The sequence below is a fragment of the Camellia sinensis genome, chromosome 12, assembly GCF_055761805.1.
Source record: "Camellia sinensis isolate YWXY chromosome 12, ASM5576180v1, whole genome shotgun sequence".
NCBI lineage: Eukaryota > Viridiplantae > Streptophyta > Magnoliopsida > Ericales > Theaceae > Camellia > Camellia sinensis.
In genome coordinates, this window is record NC_138972.1 from 10,073,924 (window position 1) to 10,091,510 (window position 17,587).

Below are 17,587 nucleotides of genomic sequence, written 5' to 3' on the forward strand. Positions count from 1 at the left end.
CACATGATTTGTAAATAAGATCTTTCGGTAAAGGTTTGAGTTGTGGGAGATTACAACTCCACCTCTATCGGTAGTGAATCTCTATACATCTGATATAGGGAGAAAAATAATATATGTATTATTCGTGTGGGAGTTTAAACAAAAAATCTCTACAAAATATTCCTTTGTTCTTCCCTCCTATGTCACCATTGTAAAATCTAAGGATTTGGAGTGTGGATATAATATTAAGAAACTCTAATAACTTCTTAATGAAAAATGTTTCAGACAACTAATTTAATACCCACTAATACACCACTAATGATATGACACCATGTGGACTCCATCACTGGTGTGATAGTTTGGCCTTTGTTTTTTGTTTTTTGTTTTTTTTTTTTTTTCTTCTTGCACTGCCAGCTCATTAGAGCTGGCATTAGTACTACCATTTTAGAGCACTGAATCATTGCTGGGTCTTGATTGACAAAGGGTTTTCCAAATGAGGCTTGTAATTCAAGTGTTCGATCCAAATCGTTTTCACATCAAGTAATATGGTTACCCGTGTTATTTTTATTCAACTATATATAGTAGGTGCTTGGAAAGTTGCTATTTTAATAGGTTATTTTAATTTTCATCTATTTTAGTAAGCTAAAAATCTGTGTTTAAGAGGATAGATTTTTTTTGTAATTGAATGTGATGTTTGTAAGAAAAAAAATGAAATGATTATAAATTTTGACATTTTATCTTATTAATTATTTTAGCATATTTTGTCCTTTTGTAAATTTTAACCTAAAAAAAAAGGCTAAAATCCAACTTGCCAAACACTCCCCTCAAGTGAACATGTTATTTGATGTCCAAACCTTCTTTCCGACAATGCTACGTAGCTCAAATTTTGTGGCTCAAAAGTGACTCAAATGGCCAAAATGACGTCGTTTTGAGTACAAAACAACATAAAAATGGCCAAAACGATGTCGTTTTGGCCATTTGAGCCACTTTTGAGCCACAAAATTTGAGCTACGAGACATTTTCCCCTTCTTTTTATGCCATGTTTATTTCTTAGAGAAATATAAAATTAAATATTAAGGTGATAAAAGGGACTTGAACCTAAAATCATTGGTCTAATAAACAATACTTCTACCACTAAAGCAATAGACACTATATTTTTAATTCAAAATCAAAATGTATATTTTATAGATTTAATATGACATTTATTGGGTGACACTCACCCACTAGTGTATATATATATATGAAGTGTTGTTCAGGACACCGAAACAAAAATAAAAAATAAAAGAAACCTTAATGTAGAGAGAGAGAGAGAGAGAGAGAGAGAGAGAGAGAGAAAACAAAGACGTTCAGTGAATAATTAATTAAACAAAAAGCATACACAATCATGAGACAAACAGGAGGATGGTTATTAGTTATTTATGCCATCTATTTCTAACAGTCCGTGCTGCTGCTGCTCATCCTCCTATTGCAAATATTGAGTGGGTGAGCGAACGAGCAGATCTCATAATACTTTGGACTGTATTATGCGAAACAACCTCAACCTCAACCTCAACCTCATCCTCATCTTCATCTTCATCTTCATCTTCATCCTCATCCTCATCAAGCAAGACTACCCCTCAACATATTCCATCGCCTTCCTCTTAACAGATTCAATCCTTTCTTCATCATCACCTACAGACTTTTCATACTCCAAATACTTTTTGAATAAGAACTGCATTTCCAACAAACCACACTTACTCACACACTCATGTGACAAGGAAAGTCTTAAAAACTAAATCTTCAGCATGAGCACGAAAATAAAAAACAAAACAAAACAAAACAAAACAAAAACAAACTTAACACACACCTTCATCCTTTTAGGTGGAAGGCTCAAACTTGTTGCCCTCTCAAATAATGCACGAATCACATCCACATCACCAAGTCGAATTTCCTGTTTGTTAATTTTTTTTTAAGACAAATTTTAATGCATAAAGCAAACTATATTTTTTTATCATGCATTGTTGAAAATAAACAACAGAAATAGAAGAAAAGGATTTTTACTTGATCAAGATAAATGCTCCACAAATCTGTTCTCTTTGGGTACTCGCGAAGCATTCCCTCAAACATGGATCGCCCTCTATCAGGAACCCCACATTTGAACTCTAGAACAGCTGCTTGCGAGAGGAACTTAATGTGCTTATGCCGGGGAAGGCATACAACAGCTCGTTTTACAATAGACTGAACTTCATCCTGATTTTGATTCAAAATCCACTGAATCCGCCTTAACCAAACCTATAAAAAATATAAATTAATAAAAAAAAACGTATAGTGAAGTCTAGTAGATTAATTTGATAGCTCCGCTGCTCGAGGAAAAAACAATAACAATACTCTAGTTTATTATATCATAAAAATACCTTGCATGAATGCTTGAATTTCTTGCTCATTTTGTTGAGAAGCTCGTCAGCCAACTTGTGTTGCTCAGTCCTTTCATACATACCCAACAGTGCCAGATGCACCTTTTTGGGATCACAATACTGCAATGCTCTTCCAAATATTTTTGAAACGGCGTCCTGAAGAGAAAAACTAAAGTAAGAAAACTCCTAGAAGCTATTGAAATGATACTGATGGTGAGAGAGTTTTTTGGAAACAAGGCAAAAGGATATACATGTATAGTATATATATTTTACCTCTGGAGGATATCCATATTCATTCTCTAAATTAAAATAAGCCACCCATACATTCAACTTTTCAGATTCTTCTCGGATGTTTATTGTCTTCAAAGCCCTAAAGAACACAACACAAACATAGAGTGAGAAGCAAACTAGCACATATTATGAACATTAAAGCCAATTTGTGGATGTGCATTTATTTTATTTTTTTGATGCAACTAGCTACTGCTGACACAAAAAATGGCATGTTGGTTCAACCACAGCATATTTGATGAAGGGAATATAAGGTAAAACCAAAAAAATTTGAATGTAGAGAAAAATGAAACCAAAGAAGAAAGAAACAAAGAAAAAAAAACAAAGAACAAATCAATACAATAAGACATCACGTGACCAGAAAGCAGAAATGCAATTCAGGACCCACAATAATGTCAATTCTCCGCTTCAAGTCCAAGATCACTAATCCACTTTCACATCCTGTTCAGATATTCTCGCTTTTTCTTGACAAACAAAAGCTTACACACAAGACCATGCACTCATATGTGCCATGTGGCTATCCACTCAACAAATCAGTCTCATTATTTTGAAAATTTAAGGTTTAGCGTTTACTTTTCAACTCAAATTAAACAAGCCTTTGTCTCAATTATCTCAGCTCAATTTGAATATTTTCTTTCTTAATACCACCGGAGAAATGCTTATTATAACATTGATAAAAGCAGGCAGTGGATCGGATCCCATTGTTAATAACTTTCAGTATTTCCTGTTAAAAAATAAATCATAATAAGGAGAATAATAACAATAAAAAGACACATTTAGGGACAAAATGTTTTGCTTGAAGCAAAAATTTCAAATAAGATTTAAAAAATAAAATAAAAATACAAATGCAGAAAAAAAAAACACTCCATATGTTTTTGCCAGAGCAAACTGGAAACTAATAATACAGCTAAATGATTACCTCTCAGCAATTGAGCGGGCTTTCTCAACATCAGCCAAAGAAAGCATAAATGCCATGTACTTTATCCAGACAAAGCTGCTATTTGGGGAAATTCTAACCACTTTCTCAAATTCATCAGCACTTCTTGGAATATCTTTCTCTAATAGCCTTTCTTCAGCAGCCCTAATTTCTCGTTCCCTGAGCAGAACAATTTCCATTCTTAACAGGAAAACTGAGACAGACAGCCTTTAATAAGAAAATCATGAAAATAAGTGAATAAAAAAATTACCTCTCTTCATTGGCTTTCTTCTTTGCCTGGCTTTTATTCTTTTGATCTACAGCATCAGCATCATCAACGTGCTCTATATTTTGAAAAGCAGCATTAACCATGTCTGATTTCTCTATATCATCGAGAGGGACCTCAAGTGGAAGAATAGAAGCCCTCGCTTCCACTTCAGCAGGAAGAGGATGCTGCCCATTTTCACATTCAAAGTCCAAATTCTGCATCCCCAATGAGCCTCTATCTGGCAACATTGTTAACTGAGTACCCACCATGTGATCTTTTTCCTCAATGGCATCATCATACTTCTGCTTTGAAGGAGCTTGAATGTCAAAATTGCTCATAAAATATGAATTCTTCATCCCAAGAGAAACTCTTTGTCTATCCTCATCCACCTGATAATAGTTTGAAAAATAAAAGAAAATAAAAAATACAACTTCTGTAGCCACAGAGAGTTACTCAAACTGGCAGAAGTTCCATAGCAGCTGTTCCTATTTTAGATAATATTTAGAGAAATTATTCATTTGAATCAATATACATGTTCTCCAGAGTCTAGAAAGAGGTTACAATAATCACCATTCAGCAATCATAACACAACAACGATACTGCTTGCAAAGCTTGACATGCAATTGTTTACCTTCAAAACCTTTGATGTAACTCTCTCCCCTGCTCTGTATTTAGTTTCAATATTGTCAACATGATCATCAGAAAGCTCGGAAATATGGCATAATCCAACCTAGGCAGAAGAAGAATGCAATTATAAACCCAAACTAATATACAGTCCGCTGCCAGAGCAGAATACCATGTGTTACATAACCTAAAAAGAGTTGGGGCACACCTACCCATAAAACACATCCTATATTCAAAGTTTGGTAAAATCAAACAGATGTGATGATTGTACAAACTGGCTTATTATTATAGTGACAGAAGTTGATGGGCCAGATGTCACAATAAATAAACTGAGACCCAATTATTCTTGTTCAAAACTACAAATCTGGGTATCATAAGAACGAACTTGCAGAGAAATACCAAATTACTTACTGTGTTTGTATGATCAATTGTGATAAACAAACCGTATGATTCAATGCGCTTAATCTGGCCAGAAACAATATCTCCAACATGGAGACTATTTAAACCATTTCTGTCACTTTTTTGTGTTTTGCTTGCATTTGATGTCCTAAGGGTGACTTCAACTCGCTTAGACAAAGGCTCCACAGATGCCACCCTGCATGCAAAGTGTCTCAAAAGATTGCCTTAACAACTATCTATCAGAAAGTAGTACTACCAGAAATACTTACTTGCCAACAACAAGTTTCCCAATAGGGAATTCTTTTTCGAGATTTTCAACATAGCCATCGGACAAGTTTGAGAGAAGGATTTTCGCATCGAGCTTCCGAGAAAGCATAATGAAGCATCCCTTTGGTGTGATGTTCTTAACATAGCCCTATTTAACCCAAAAAAGAAAAATAAAAAACTAAGGTGCTAAGCATGAATATTTGATGACAAAAAAAGCAACAAATGTCAACAGACAACAAAACACACTGCTCAGCCTAAATTAATTGAACTGATGCAAAACAATATTCTACATATATGACCAAAAAAAACATACTGAACATATTCTGTCCAAGCAACAAATCAATTAGAATGGATGATTACTGTACATTTGAAACTTAAATATCACATGGTCAGAACAAAAAGTAGATTCTGATGGAAGAAGAAACTGAGGATCAGTTCATTTATTTTGATAATCATGAATTAATCATACAGTCGAAAAAGATCTTGACAAAGTAAACATACCAATTTCCAATTCATACAACATTATCAGCAAAGTCAAAGTGTGGTCATTTGCCAGACAATGTAATGTAGGACAGCTTTTTGGATTTTCAGAACAGAGGCTATTTAACAGCTAAACAGTGTAATTTAGGTTTTAATGATTAAATTGGAAGCTAATAAGTAGGAGAAGAAATTAGCGTTGATTTGGGTTTGATTGTAAATGATTTTCAGGCTGAAAAGTGCACTTTTTGAGGGCTGTGAACAATATAACCAGAAAATAGTAACTTGGGTATGTACAAAAAGAAGAAGAAAAAGAAATAGAAGAAGAAATAGGTGCTTCACCCTCAAAAGGGTTACGCCAATCACACACAAACACAATCTTAAATTCTCATAATTTGAACTCTATTGAATCATTGAGAGTACACATATATTTATAGGCTAAAGACTCCCCTACTCCCTACTCAAACAAAGGATTAAGACTCAAATTTAGAAACTAAAACTACAAAAATTCTAGACGAACTATTACTATGACTTCTAATTCTACTCCAACTATGACATGAGTTCAAAATAGGAAACTTTGACCTTTTTTACCACTAAGACTATTCTACACATGACAAAACATATATATAATAGGGGTAGTTACAAGCCAGTCCTGTGGACTGGACTTATTTATCAAAAAGTACACTCCAACTTTCAGTGATAAATTTATCACTTAAAAAATGTTTTTTTTAAAATGCAATTCAACTATTTCCCACATCATATTTCAATACAAACTAACACAAATAAACTAAGAATAAAACAAAATTCACAAACAAAAGTCAAATTTGATAAATTTATCAATATCATTACTAGTCACAAATTATCATTCCACAAACACAAAACACATCTAAAAAGTTTGAAAATGTTCTCATTATCAAAACAAGAGGCAAATATGTTAAAAAAATAAATAAATAAATTCACTTGGGACTTGTGAGTAAATAAGTCTAGTCAATATGACCTGCTAATAATTATCCCCATATCATAATCCATTTAATAATTGGATCCAAAATACAAACCATGGACAACCCAAACAATATGAGCCTCTACTTACACAACAACTGTATCTCCTTGCACCTTTTTTCTATTTGCAGCCCATCAAAAATTAAAAAATATAACTCACATGCCTACCCTCTAACAGCTGTAACCACCATCTCTGACTGCCGTAGCTACCATCTCTAACCACAGCAACCACCAGCCCTCCCCAACCTCCTACACATAGCCCCCATCCCCCTCAGCCCTCCCAAGCTCGGGGACCACCACATCGCAACCATCCCCAACCCAACGACCCCACTATGCAACCTTCCCTATCCAAGTGGCCATCACTTCGCAGACTCCCCCCACCCTTCCCCAACCTCAAATCTAGGGTTTTCATAAAGGAAGGGAAGAGGATCTAGAGTTCTCAGAGAAGAAAAGAAGGAAGTCACTGTCATCAAGCTACCGAAGCTGAACAAATCGTCTCTTTGCAGCGTCATGGCGTCAGTTCAATGCTCAATGTTCGAATATAGATAACCAGAGACAAACGAATAGCATTTGTTCAATTTTTTGATGTTGAATGAATCATGTTTGTTTGGAGAGCAGCCATCGAACAGGATGGTATAGTTCACTGGGGAGTCATCGAACAAGTTCACTAGGGAAGAGGAAGGGGGAGGGGGTGCGCGCGGTAGGCCAATGGCTATGGGAAGGGGTTGCGGTGGTTTTGGAGAGAGATTGCAGTGGTTTGCTGGTGTAGAGGAGGGGTTGTCTTGGTTCATCGGGATGGAGAGGAGAGGTTGTATTGGTTCGCAGGGTTAGTAGAGAGGTTGTGGTGGTTATAGGAAGGAATGGTAGCAAGTTGGGAAGGTTGTGGCGTTGGTTGTCGGTGCAATTGCTAGTAGCAATGGCAGTTTGGGGGTGTTTGAAAAATTAGGATTTATAATTTGTAGGGGAGTTTTTTTTTTGGTAATTTTACATGAGGATAGAATTGTAATAAAAAAAATATATTTTTAAAAAAAAGGGATGTGAATTACACTGACCACCCTTGAGGTTTGGAGAAAATACAGTAATCTTGGCATAATTACAATGAGTTCCCTGAAGGTTTTAATTTATGTAACACTTAGTCCCTTTTTCATCAATCATCCCTTGGCCAAATGGATAGAAAAATGATGTTAACATATTTTTCCTTGTTCATCTATATGCCTTTACACAATCTACATTAGTTCTTGGTCCATTTAGCCTCACTAAAAGGGAGGTCAATGTTATTATGTCAAAATTGTTGGACATACTATATTTTCTCCAAAACTTTAGGAAGGTTAAGTGTAATTTACTCTAAAAAAATAAAATAAAATAAAATAAAATAAAATAAAACAAACAAACAAAAGAATATAAGGAGTAAAATTTGTGGTGTAAATAGAAGCTCCCCCTACAACCCATCTCCAACAATTATTGAAATTACCATAATACCTTCAACTACTAAATACTATCATGCATGGACACTTTTCTTTAGACCAAAAAGCCTTCTTGACGATCATGGGACCCTTAGACTTTGTTTCGAACTTCCAAAGCCTATCGTACTTGTTTAACATGCAATAGATGTTACATCACAATGTCTAGTTGGACCTTCTCCATTCATCATTCACAATATAATTCCAAAACAAAAGTCTAGTTGTTGCCGGTAGTTGGAATCAGTTGCAAAATTCCTTAAGTGCCCTAATGATGTGATGTGATTTTTCAAATTGTAACAGTCACAATATCGTTAAGTGGTTCATTTACCCTTGTCATTTCCGATATCCACTGGGGCTACAAAATGAACCAAACCACTCACGCTCAACTCGTGTTCAGCTCGTTAAAAACTCGTTGAAATTGACTCATTATGACTCATTATGTAAACAAGCTAAGCCTAAACATGTTTTAAAGCTCGTTAAGTTTTCAAGCTAAACTTCAACAACCTATCACTTGGCTTGACTTAGTAGGTTTGCAGCCCTAGAATCCACTCTCTTCTACTAAAAATTTCAATGGCACGTTGAAACTCCATGAGCTCACCATAACTTAACAGATCACAAAATTAATAAAAACTAAAATTTAGTATCGACATATTCAACACAATGAAACTGAGACTCTCACCAAAATATGATACTAGCAAAATGGGAAGGGAAAAATACTGACAAACACTACAAGAATTTATGTTGTTTCTAAACTAATAAATCAATGTAAATTTGAGGTAATAGAACAATGCATCCTAATTGAATTCACACAAAAAATCATCAAAAAAGACAAATAGGTGGGGAGAGAGAATAAATGAAACCAAGGCCTAGGCTGATGGTAAGGGAAAGCCTTTCGCATGCATATGTCCTGGGTTTTGAGCTTCGATCCTGCCCCCCTTCCACACCAATATTGTAATTAGATTCTCGGTCCTATCTCAAAATAAATAAAAAATAATAATAATAATAATACTTTTGGGAGGAGATACACCATGGTGAACTGAAAGGCATCCATAAAAGCAAGAGTTAATACCATGATAGATTTCACCATGACAGAGGTTTTGAGAAGTCATAGGCTATAGAGTATAGACAACAAAATATAAATAATAATAATAATAATAATTTAGAGAGAGAGGAATTTATAGTATGTAATACCTGCACATTCATCTTAGGATGAAGATCCTCTATACTTTCTACACGGCTTGCAAAATATCTGTGAATCATTAAATGGCTCTCTTCAGAATAATATTTGACAAATGATGGCATTCAAAGCATAAAAATAAAAGCTGATATTCAGCCAAGAAAACAAACTACAAGTCCTATTAACCATACATCTTAAATAACTACATTGAAAAAAGACACGCGATTCAATAATAGAGAGCCGACTATTATATTTCATATGATTTTCCAGAAAAGGGGGCAGTTTTTCGGAAATCTAAATTGCCAGCTTTGTGTGGAGCAATTTTCAGTTCTATCGGATATTGAAGGTGCTGACTGGCCAATTGGGATCACCAGCCAGGTTTATTGGAGCGTAATGTTAAGCTCTGGGCCCCATTGGTATTCAGGTCCCTGGTGTGCTGTTTGACAGTTAATTTTTTTGGGTCAGTTCAACATTGTTTTGCAATTTTCTAATATGATTTGGTGATATCAGTTCCTATTTTTTGTTGGGTGTTTGCTGACTGCTTGCAGCACCCACTAAACAAGAGGGGAGGGGGGGGGGCTGTTTGGTGGTCACTTGAAGGGTTAATAATAATGCAAAATGATAAGTGCAAAAGAATGAAATAGAATTTTAATTATATACTGACTTGGTGATGCAAGAAAGCACCAGTAATTCTAAATACTTACACAGTGTTGTTGAGTTCACTGTTGTTGACAGTAGTAGACTTCTGAGAATGAATGCCATCTGAAGTTGTGCGTAATGACAAATCAACCTGGAAAGTTCCCTTAACTGAATGGCTGATTTCTAGGACTTTGCATTTGACAAATTGTCCCTCATGATATCCAGACAATGGGTCAGAAACCCATAAGTTCATCAATTCAGTAAAATGGACCTTTCCATAATGGTGTGGATCTATTTTGATGAGCATTCCACCCACACCAGGAAGAATTTTGGAAATCCTGCCGCCCACAACATCACCTTCGTGAATATGGTATGATACATTCCCATTCAAGTGATTGCTTGTGTCATCTATCTTAATAGTTTCACAACCAAGTGTTCTATCAGGAGCAGAATAAATTGGACGCAGCACGAAACGTAACAGCTTTTTCTCCTTATTAGCACTTAAAATATAACCAGATATTGCTTTCCCCACAGTATAGCGCTTCTGGAATTCCTGAAGTTCAGTAGGTTCATGTGAACTGTCAAGAATGTAGAGCTGAGCCTTCACATGTCGAGATATTGTTAACCAGATCCATTCACTATCCAATTTATAGACAAATCCAGTTACATGTTGCCCAATTGAATAACTGAAATCTTCATTGCCAAGCTTGCCTCCCATTTCTGTAGAACCTGGATAAGCAATTGCATTTGGATCAACTTGAGTGATAAAACAGACCCTAGAACAAAGTTTGGGTCATGTGCAACTTAGACCAACTAATGCACCAGCAAGGGCTGATTTGATACATGTTGCAGTCTCAAACAGAACAAAGAGGAAAACTGAGGACATGGGTTAAGGGAGTGGCCTTGGATCTCACCGAGCATTGCTTTGAATAGACCCAACCAGAGAAAAAGGATAAAAACTACACCCAGTAGATAAAATTATATCTACTCTTTTAATATATTAGCCATAAGAAACATCCAACGGCAAGTAGTCAGCAGCATGCTCAGGGACCAAATTTTGGGAAAATGGAGTAGAAATGAGCGGTCATGGTAGTTAAGTACTGCTTTCTATAGCAACAAAAAGATACATATAAAATACGTCTTTGTGTTTGTGTTTAAAACAGTCGCTTAGGCACGAAAGAGATGCACATTAAATACAGGTGTGAATGCCTTTTCATCTGTGCTCATACACGGATGAGGATGATCCCTAGAGCAATGCCCAACAACTATTAACAGACACATATAATGTGTAAGCTTTTCTGTTTCTGAGTTAAACATATAACAAGATGTAAGCATTTCAACGAATTTATCTTCAAGTGGGATAACTACGAAGACAATTAATAGCATAAGGTGAGTCATGCTACAATAAAGGATACCGTCTTTTTTTCCACCAAGGATGAGAGCCAGATAGTTGATCTTTTTTTGGTTTTGAGAATTTTTGGGGTGGTCTCAGGGCTAATTTGGAAAAAAGTAGTGTGGTGGGCATCAATTTGCAACGTAATAAGCTTCAATGAATGGCTTCGCTTCTAAGATGTGGTATTGAGGTACTTCCGTTCAAGTACCTGGGACTTCCACTGAGGGATACTCCTAGGAGTGAATCTTTTTGGAATCCAGTTGTGGAAAAGATTGGCAAGAGGTTGAAAGGGTGAAGCAAGGCTTTACTCTCACGTGGGGGTAGATATACTCTAGTAAGACAGTTTTAAGAGGTATTTCCATTTTTCTTTTTTATCTTTGTTTAGGATTCCAATTAAGGTTGCAAGATCATTAGAAAAGTTGACAAGGTCCTCTGAGAAGGTAAGGATGAGGGTAAGAAGGATCATCTAGTGAACTAGGAAATAGTTTCCTTTCCAAAGGAGAAGGGGGATTTGGCCATTGGTAACATTGTGGCTAGAAACATGACTACTTGGCAAGTGGTTATAGAGATTTCCAAATGAATGTGACACACTATGGCATTTTGTTATTAGAAGCAAGTACGGGATTCAGGGTAACGGTAGGGATTCACAGGTGGTCTTTAGGGGTAGTTGTCGTGCTCCTTGGAAATCAATTTCTCATCTCTATCCACTTTGGTCTCATTATCTTTCTATGATGGTGGATAATGGGAACTTGTTTGATTCTGGGAGGATGTTTAGGTGGGCTCTTCTTCCTTTGTTTCAAATTTTCCACATTTATATAGAGTGGCCCAGTCTCATAATAGTTCTATAGCTTCCATGGCTTGTTTCTTTTTGGCTCCAATTTCTTGAAATTTCAATTTTTTTAGGAATCTCAATGATAGGGAAGCTGAAGAGTTGATGTCTTTGTTGTCAAAAGTTAATCATATTTCTTTGACTCCTCTTTCGGAAGACAGAGGGTTTGGGCTCTTCATTCATCTGGTATTTTTTCTTGCAAGTCTTTTTTGGCAAAATCATTGATAATCCTCAAGTTCCTCAATAAAATAATTTGAAAGACTTGTGCTCCTCTTAAGGTAAAGGTGTTCATGTGGTCCTTGGTTCATGGATCATTTATTTTTGCACTGTCCAGTTGCTTTAAATTTATGGCATAGATTGTTTCTTTTGAAGAATGCTATGTGGGTGGCCCCAAAAGGCAGTGTGCATATGCTACTAATTGACTTTCGAGCTTTGGGTGCATCGAAGAAGGCCAACGTGCATTGTTATTGTGCCATCTTCGCAACTTTTTGGGTCATTTGGTTGGAAAGGAATGCACGGGTTTTCGAATATAAATTTCGGGATGTGGATTTTTTGTGGGATAAAATTTGTCATGTAACCTCCTTTTGGGCTTCAGTGAATGCTCTTTTTAGAGGGGTTCCACTTTTTAGAAATTGGTTGTCGATGTGTGACATGTAGAAGGATTTTGATGTAGTCTTGTTTGGGTTGTGTACTTTCTTTCTTTTTTATCCTCTTTGTAGAGGATGCCTTATCCTCGTTTCTTTTTGTTCATTAATAAATCTCTTTGTTGTTGATCAAAAAAATACTACAACAAAGGATACAAACTAGCATTACTGGGATGAACTATTTTGAGAAGGAAGAACACTATGATAAGTAGATATGATGGAACACAATTTGTGATGGAAAATAAAGTTTAACGGCTCTAGTGCTGGGGTTATAGTCCAAGTTCAAGACACTGCTTGCACAAAGGGGAGGAGTAGAAGTGTAGAAAATGATTCAAGGTTACAAGAAAAGAATGGTGTACCTAGATAAGTATTAAAATCCACCTACTCTCCACCTACTTCACCCACTTAAACCTACTCCACTAAACCTAACCCACTACACCACTATCACCTCACCTACTCCACTAAACCTAACCCACTACACCACTACCACCTCCACTTCACCTACTCCTTACCTACTACACACTCACCCTCTTCTATATATAGGAATCATGAATCATTGTAATAGATATAACATTACATCAATCAATAATAATACATACAATTTATTCTCTCTCTTTCTCTATACATTATTTCTTACATGGTATCAGAGCGATAAGATTTAAGCCTGTATTTCTTTCTCACCGGCGGGCAGCCGGCCGACACCTTTGCCTTTGCTGCCCGCTGGAATTTTCTACACATACCTTCCACTCTCCACAGCCGTAACTCTGCAAGAAGAGAAACTTCGCTCCATCATTTTCTTCCACGAATCTTCTTCGTGGCTTTCGAGCTCGTCTCTCACTATCTCGTGCAATCGATCTTTGCACTTCATCGCCACATGTGAGCAACCGTGGCCGTCGTAAACGCCGAAAAAGTGCAAATCCGCCGAATTCTGACTACTCCGGCGGCAAAGCAAGAGGTGAATGGCCACAGCGTCTTCCATATCTCTCCTCCTTCCACGCACAGAAGTCATGCCTAACTTAGGGCATTTCTGAGCCACCTCAGGCTCGTTTGTCACATTTGAAGTCGGAGATGCACACTGTTTCGCAGACGTCGTCTCTGATTCACCGTTCTCCACCAAACGACCTTCACTAATCACGCAATTCTCAACTGCTTTTCCGCACTCAGACAGCTTCGAATCTGCCACCAAAACATCCAATTTCTGACGTTTTCTACCGTGCTCTTCCAGATTCTTCTCAGCTTGGTGATAGATTTTTCATAATGGTTGCTACCGCCGCTACTTCTGCATTTTTTCCAGTTGCATCTCCTCCACCCGATTCTGGTGCCAAGACATCCAGCAAGCTTGGAGGACCTCCAGCAAATGTGGATGCACGAGGGATTAAATCAAAATCTGCTGCCACTGGGGGTTTGCAGGTTAAGGCCAATGCACAAGCCCCTTCCAAGGTAAACGGTACCAAAGTTGGTGTAATGGAGGGGCTCAAGAGTGAGGATGATTCGCCATCACTTCACCAAAGGACTTTTATCAACCAACTGTTCACCCACGTTGGGCAGTGTTACAGCTGCAAATTTGTCTTCTTATCACGTGAGGTGATGATGAGATTTGTGAATTATTTGAAGTGGTTTGAGCTGGAATGCATATCTTCAGAAAAGGAATGTGTCGGTAAACCTAAGATAAACTATGTTAATATGTTACAGTGTGTCTCTCTCTCACTTTACTTTTTCCACCACCCACAACACATTATCATCGCCATTCCCTAACCCACATGGACTTGTTCCCATCGTTTCATACAACTCATCATTCATCCCACTAGAATATATAGAATATATATATATATATATTTAAAAAAAAAAAAAAAAAAAAAAAAAAAAAAAAAAACAATACAAATTTGCACACCAAACCTTCCCTTATTTTATTCATGTTGGGGCTCACCCCGATCACCATTTTACACCAAAAAAAAAAAAAAAAAAAAAAAACCACAAGATTTGTTTTCTTTTCTGCAGACGGCCACCCACCGATCTCACTTTTTCGCCTATTCCGCCGGTCTTTTCTTCTTGCCTCCGTCCTGGGCGGCCCTTGACGGTGTTGCCTCCGTGTTTCCCACTCCACTGGGCACGATCACTCCACCCTGCTCCTTTAAGGGTCCGACAAGACTCTGTAAACTGTCCCGACATTGATTCCGGTTAGCTCCTTCATGGGTCCGACAAGACTCTGTAAACTGTCCCGACATTGATTCCGGTTAGCTCCTTTATGGGTCCGACAAGACTCTGTAAACTGTCCCGACATTGATTCCGGTTAGTTTCTACAAGGGTCCAGCAAGACTCCGTAAACTGTCACACCAACTGTCACAGCATTATCTGCTACAACGGTCCGACATGACCCCATAAACTGTCTTCTACATCGGTCTGACACCGCCATCCAGTGTCCTCTACACCGTTATGACACCACCATACAGTGTCCTCTACAACGTTATGACACCCCCATACAGTGTCCTCTACAACGTTATGACACCACCATCCAGTGTCTTCACCAATGGTCTGACACGACCATACAGTGTCACCTATCCTCTTTTATTTTTATGTATTTTCTTATTTTGTTCCTCTCTCCAAACTCAAGTTGGTTAGTTCCTATCCCCCTTGAGTTTGCGGGGGGCTATTAAAATCCACCTACTCTCCACCTACTTCACCCACTTAAACCTACTCCACTAAACCTAACCCACTACACCACTATCACCTCACCTACTCCACTAAACCTAACCCACTACACCACTACCACCTCCACTTCACCTACTCCTTACCTACTACACACTCACCCTCTTCTATATATAGGAATCATGAATCATTGTAATAGATATAACATTACATCAATCAATAATAATACATACAATTTATTCTCTCTCTTTCTCTATACATTATTTCTTACAATAAGAAAGAATGAAAAAAACAAGTTGTGTTGCCAATTCAACTACTTGGAACAAATGTCAGCCAACTTTGGGTGATATGTTAACATATTGAAAGGACAAGTATGCTGTTGAGGGAACCAAGTGAATAAAAGCTTCGATATAGACTATAAATAAAGAAACTTTAGACATTACCGTACCTGTAACGAGTGAAGGTCTGATAGACAATTCCCACTGATAGTTTTTCCTATTATTTTCTGATTTATTGGTCTTTGAAACAATTACTGCGGTCAGTGTTTGTCCAATTCTGAAGTCTTTAAAGGGATTTTCGACAGCATTATCATCATTTGCCTGCCACGACACAAGTTTAACTAGTATATACAGCCAAGTAATTGGAAACCCATATAAATCCAGAAACAATGATCATAGATGACTGTACTGTACCATTGTGTCAAAAAAATAACAAATAATAATTGAAAAATATTCACCTCTGTGATATGTACCCTCCCATGGAAACCAGATCCAAATTTCAATTTCAGTTCCAAAGTCTTTATTTCAGTAATCTAGCAATAAAACATAATTGCATATAAATAATCTTAAAAAATAAAGAAACCATGATAACAGGTTTTTGTGGTCAAATGAAGCCTTTAAATATTAACACCAAGATGGAAATCCAACAAAAATAGATATTTCTACCTCTGCCTGAACAACAGCTCCCACATCATAGCCAGACTTCTTTTTTGCTCTTTTTGAACTAGAAGTCTCTGTAACCTCACTTACAGATTTAAGTAGCAACAGCAACCTCCCAGCTGTTGCAGGGCTTGGCAAAGCCATGACGGTGGCAATGACACTACATTACATAAACAATTTCAACTTGAGAATCCACAAAAAAGCATATAAAATTTTGAACCTATACAGTTTCAAAAATATTTGGAAAGAACCTCTCCCACAATTGGATTAGTAAAGTTGGTTTATTCTTTAAGTTTGATTACAGCTTCTTTTTACTTTTTAATTTGCATATTAGGGTATTTTGCTAATTTTACTTTTCAGTTATATTCTGGTTGTCTTTTGTTCTTTATTACTCAGGTAAGCTTTCAAGATCATGAGTATGATTCTGTATAGGTCCAACCCTTAGCTTTACTTAATTTTCAAGACTACTTGGCTTCAAATTTTCAAGATTGAATCCTCCATAAAAGTGATGCAGTGGAATTACTTTGAAGCCCTGAATGAGGAATTTGTTGGAAGACAGTTACTAGTGGTATGTGATGCAACCTCTTGCAGATGTGATGCCAAAAGAGTCTAGGGGGGATTGCTTCAGGATTTCCTCACTGTTTCTACTGTCTCTTCCCATGTAGTCCTTGTTCACTGAACCCACACATTCTATCAACCACCAACTGCTGTTGTAACACCCTAGGTATTTCTATTAACTGACACGTACATATTTCTCATTTCAATGATTGAGATGCCTGGAATTAAATTTCCTTCTTCAGTGTATGATACACTTAAAAGACATACTTTGATGGTCCTTTGGCATGACTAGAAAGATTTGTTCTTTGAATAAAATACACATGTTTTGCTATCCAATGTTTATAGCCTTGAAGTTCTGTCATTTGATATGAAATGAAAGAAAACATAGAGACAAGAAAGGAAGAATTATATTTGCATACGGTAAGCTATATATAATTATATTTCCCTCATCAAGATGATTAAGTGGCATGGTCTTATGTTCTTAACATTTATATGCAATGTGTGGAAAACATAATCAGGATTAGTGGTAATTAAAGTGTGATTAGTGAATTTAATCAAGATTAATTAAGCTTAAACAGGAATAATTAAGTCAAGTGTGATTAGTTGCCTGAACTTGATTAATCAGTACTAACCTAGCTTAATTAGTGTAAACTTGATTAATTAATATTAATCATGTATTGGTAGAGACATCCA

General features: G+C 36.7%; 1 protein-coding gene across 13 annotated transcripts in view; it reads right to left on the reverse strand.

Moving 5' to 3' along the window:
• Positions 1–1,133: 1,133 nt before the first annotated feature.
• Positions 1,134–17,587, reverse strand: part of LOC114261578 (rRNA biogenesis protein RRP5) — a 97,461-nt gene continuing 81,007 nt past the window's right edge. For 12 of the 13 annotated variants that reach the window (XM_082898104.1, XM_082898103.1, XM_082898114.1 and 9 more), the window contains 15 exons: positions 16,343–16,496; positions 16,135–16,209; positions 15,847–15,997; positions 9,952–10,615; positions 9,262–9,319; positions 5,137–5,282; positions 4,880–5,063; positions 4,476–4,574; positions 3,848–4,233; positions 3,580–3,756; positions 2,646–2,742; positions 2,373–2,528; positions 2,020–2,250; positions 1,826–1,909; positions 1,134–1,690 (listed from right to left, as the gene is read on the reverse strand). In XM_082898104.1, the coding sequence (XP_082754230.1) occupies positions 1,589–1,690; positions 1,826–1,909; positions 2,020–2,250; positions 2,373–2,528; positions 2,646–2,742; positions 3,580–3,756; positions 3,848–4,233; positions 4,476–4,574; positions 4,880–5,063; positions 5,137–5,282; positions 9,262–9,319; positions 9,952–10,615; positions 15,847–15,997; positions 16,135–16,209; positions 16,343–16,496 (2,764 nt within the window). In that variant the 3' untranslated portion in view covers positions 1,134–1,588. The remainder of the gene's footprint in view (positions 1,691–1,825; positions 1,910–2,019; positions 2,251–2,372; positions 2,529–2,645; positions 2,743–3,579; positions 3,757–3,847; positions 4,234–4,475; positions 4,575–4,879; positions 5,064–5,136; positions 5,283–9,261; positions 9,320–9,951; positions 10,616–15,846; positions 15,998–16,134; positions 16,210–16,342; positions 16,497–17,587) is intronic. The other variant, XM_082898106.1, reaches the window with a different exon arrangement.